This window comes from Austrofundulus limnaeus, unplaced genomic scaffold (assembly GCF_001266775.1).
Source record: "Austrofundulus limnaeus strain Quisiro unplaced genomic scaffold, Austrofundulus_limnaeus-1.0 Scaffold82, whole genome shotgun sequence".
Taxonomy (NCBI): Eukaryota; Metazoa; Chordata; class Actinopteri; order Cyprinodontiformes; family Rivulidae; genus Austrofundulus; species Austrofundulus limnaeus.
The window spans coordinates 746,772-750,539 of NW_013952484.1; the positions used below are offsets into that span (position 1 = coordinate 746,772).

Consider the following 3,768-nt stretch of genomic DNA (forward strand, 5'->3'; position numbering starts at 1 on the left):
TAATTTAACTTTGAAATAAGAAAAACAAAAAATAAAAAGTTCAAGTGGGTTATCGTTCCACACTAAAATCAAAAGAATAATAAAAAAAGGTCRAACTTAATTTCCTTGGCTTGGATGTTGGCCATCTGTCATGAGAAGAATGCATTAAATACAGTGGTTAAATTATTTTACATTTACAGTGTTACTTTTGGGGCCGGACAAAATTGTATAGAGGGCCAGATATGGCCCACGGGCCTTGAGTTTAACACTTGTGATTTATGTGTTTATGTGTTGGGATTCATCTGTTCTCTAAAACAAATACATAGTTTCTCTATTTTTTTATTTTTATAAATGTTAGCTAAAAATTTATATAAATATAAATATTTTTAAAATTTGTGGTCAGTTACATTCCAAKACATATTTAAGATACAACTGTAATAACATTTTGGTCACAGAAAATACCAAACACMAGTATGAAAACATAAAGAAATAGGATCCTCAAAGGCTGATCAGGTTGATTGGTTTGACAAAGTGTCAATCAGACAGCTGAAATCAAGCTATTGGTTATCAAACAAACGGAGAAAAAAAAATCAAGATTAAATTAGTTCTCAAAAGCTGCTGGTAAGTCATGCCACCCAACAGAAAGGCAGTACAGGTTTTCATTGAGAGGAAAAGAGGAAAAAAAAGAAAAAAAAGAGGAAAACCAATCAAATATACTGATTGGCAGATAAACAAGAAAGTGAAAGAAAATGTATAGAAAAGCCAAATGACTATCCACCATGTCCAACTAAAGAAATACCACAAAGCACCACAGCACCCAAGCCCCCAACAGGTGGGGCTCTAATGCTACCATCACCATCTTCCTCCTAATTACGAGCTGAACAACACACCCACACAGATTTCAAGAGCTGAAAACCCTGAAGTTCCAAGACTCCTGAACCTCTGGACACACCAGATGTTCTGGAGTTTGTGTGTGTTTGTATAAARGACAATGCAGTGTTAAAATCTGGGGCCTTGAAGGGGTTAGTAAGAGTCAGCCGTTCTACGGAGGATTTGTAAGACTATGGAGAACAAGGTGTGGGGAGGCTAAAATCAAATCCACGGGGAGGGGAAGGGATGTGAAGGTTAACTAAGGTTACAGACTGGTTTAATCGTTTGAGGGGGGGGACGACTGAGGAAGAGGGGAGGTGAAAACGATGAAGCAAAGCGACTCCTACCCGAGCCAGAGCTTCTTCTACAGTGATCATTTTCTCTTTCACCATCATCATCAGCTGGATCCGCTCCTCGTCGCTCATGGTGATCTCACTGGCCACGTAGCCGATATCCTCTCCTGAAGACCAGAAAGTTAGAAAAAAATAAAATAAACGACAACATATAAAACACGAAGCCACGAAAAACTCGTGGAAAAACAAGAAGCTCGCAAACCTTTGGATGACTGTCGAACGACGGGTTTGTGCTGAGATTTGCGGAAGTTCTGCCAGAAAGACTTGTTTTTCTTCTTGTTATCCCACTTGCCTTTGAGGTAGAAGGGAAGGTTTCCGTTACCCAGAGAAAAGCAGGAAAAATTACACAAAACCACACGGAACCTGTCATTTTTTCCTCATTGTTTTTCTCGCAAGAAAACTACCACTAAGTGGTTTTAGGAACGTTCTCGGAAATTAGAAGACACTCACAATGAAATATTAACATGTCCTACAACCCTACAATTATAACACAACTAATGTTGCTTGCAGTTCATTTATCTTAGAACTTCCATGTGTTGCAAAGAACAGTTACGGTTTGTAACGATGGCTTTCTGATAAACTAGAAACCAAATGATTAATGAAAACAAACTTGAAATACCTGGCAGAACCAAGAAAAAAAAAAGACTATGGCGTGGTATAAGAGCCAAAATTATGACTATTGCACACCCAGTAGTGGTTACATCCTACGGAGCCCACGAGGGGACATGGGGGATATTTTTTCATTTTGCGTTCCCATGCAATACCTTTGCGTTCCCTCACAATAATTTTGCGTTACCTCGCAATACCTTTGCGTTCCTTCGCAATACTTTTACATTACCTTGCAATACTTTTGCATTCCTTCGAAATACTTTTGCATTTCCTCGCAATACTTTTACGTTCCTTTGCAATACTTTTGCGTTACCTCGCAATACTTTTGTGTTCCTTCGCAATACTTTTACGTTCCTTCGCAAAACTTTTGCGTTACCTCGCAATACTTTTGCATTCCTTCGCAATACTTTTGCGTTACCTCGCAATACTTTTGCATTACCTCGCAAAACTTTTGCGTTACCTCGCAATACTTTTGCATTCCTTCGCAATACTTTTGCGTTACCTCGCAATACTTTTGCATTACCTCGCAATACTTTCACGTTCCTTCGCAATACTTTTACGTTACCTTGCAATACTTTTGCATTCCTTCGCAATACTTTTGCGTTACCTCGCAATACTTTTGCGTTACCTCGCAATACTTTTGCGTTACCTCGCAATACTTTTGCGTTMCCTCGCAATACTTTTGCGTTACCTCGCAATACTTTTGCRTTMCCTCGCAATACTTTYRCGTTMCYTCGCAATACTTTTRCRTTACCTYGCAATACTTTYRCRTTCCTTCGCAATACTTTTRCGTTACCTYGCAATACTTTTGCRTTMCYTCGCAATACTTTTGCGTTACCTCGCAATACTTTTGCGTTACCTCGCAATACTTTTGCGTTACCTCGCAATACCTTTGCGTTCCCTCACAATAATTTTGCTTTACCTCGCAATACCTTTGCGTTCCYTCGCAATACTTTTGYGTTACCTCGCAATATTGTTTTGCGTTCCCACGCAAAAGTTTGATTTGTATATGAACKGAATTAAATCAGACTTTTATTTTGAAATATCCGGTTACCAAAACAGGATGTGTCTCCACAAGTTCGTGAAATTGTCATTGATGTTGCGTGGCTGCACTGCGTTCAAATATCGGCATATGACATACTTCCATGCGTAGCTTTGTGATATATTCATTCTGAAGCTGAATTAAAGCAGTAGGCTAACATGCTAAAGGTGAACAWRTGAGTTTATTAATAAACCGGCAGGCACAACAGTGTTTAMCGACTTTTGCGAGGGAAAGCAAAAGGTATTGCGAGGTAACGCAATGCTTTTGYGTGGGAGCGCAAAAAGGAAAAACATCCCCCATGTCCCCTCAYGGGCTCAGTAACATCCTAGTRGCAGAAGGCTACATCTATTCCATAGCCAACTACTGATCTGATAGGTCTGCATCTGTAACAGAGTGCTGTAAAACGAGAAGGAGACTACTCATATGCGTTAGCACTGGAGAAGCTAGTGACTARCMTAGCTAGGATGCTCACCCACTGGATTGTCTACCCCGTCTACTGTTCATTAGCATGAATAGGCTAGCGTTAGCATTGGAAAGGCTAACATTCATCATGCCTAGGCTGGTTACCAAATTTATTAGATGCATACTTAAAAACAATAAACAACTTTGTAAAAAAAATATGACAAAGTATACAGACTAATTATCTTAGCAGACTAAAATAACTTTTTTATGACGAGAATAGTCGTTATGATACAAGAATAAATTCACWATGTTAGGAGGACTCCTAAATAAAAAAGCAGACTTATCACTGTGTTAAAATGAAGAATGATGAGCATCTTGTGGCATCATACTTATTAGTGGTATCGGTTTGACAAGTAAATAAATTCCTAATTTTTCCACATACAGCGGGTAAAATTAAGTATTGAACACGTCACCATTTTTCTCAGTAAATATATTACTAGAGGTGCTAATGAA

At 38.7% G+C, this 3,768-nt stretch overlaps 1 protein-coding gene across 1 annotated transcript in view; it reads right to left on the reverse strand.

Moving 5' to 3' along the window:
* The window catches only part of sash1a (SAM and SH3 domain containing 1a), a gene marked incomplete at its 5' end in the record, with an annotated part of 84,281 nt that overhangs the window by 41,744 nt on the left and 38,769 nt on the right, over nucleotides 1-3,768 (reverse strand). The window contains 2 exon segments of the mRNA XM_014011572.1: nucleotides 1,197-1,309; nucleotides 1,405-1,494. Of these exon segments, the coding sequence (XP_013867026.1) occupies nucleotides 1,197-1,309; nucleotides 1,405-1,494 (203 nt within the window).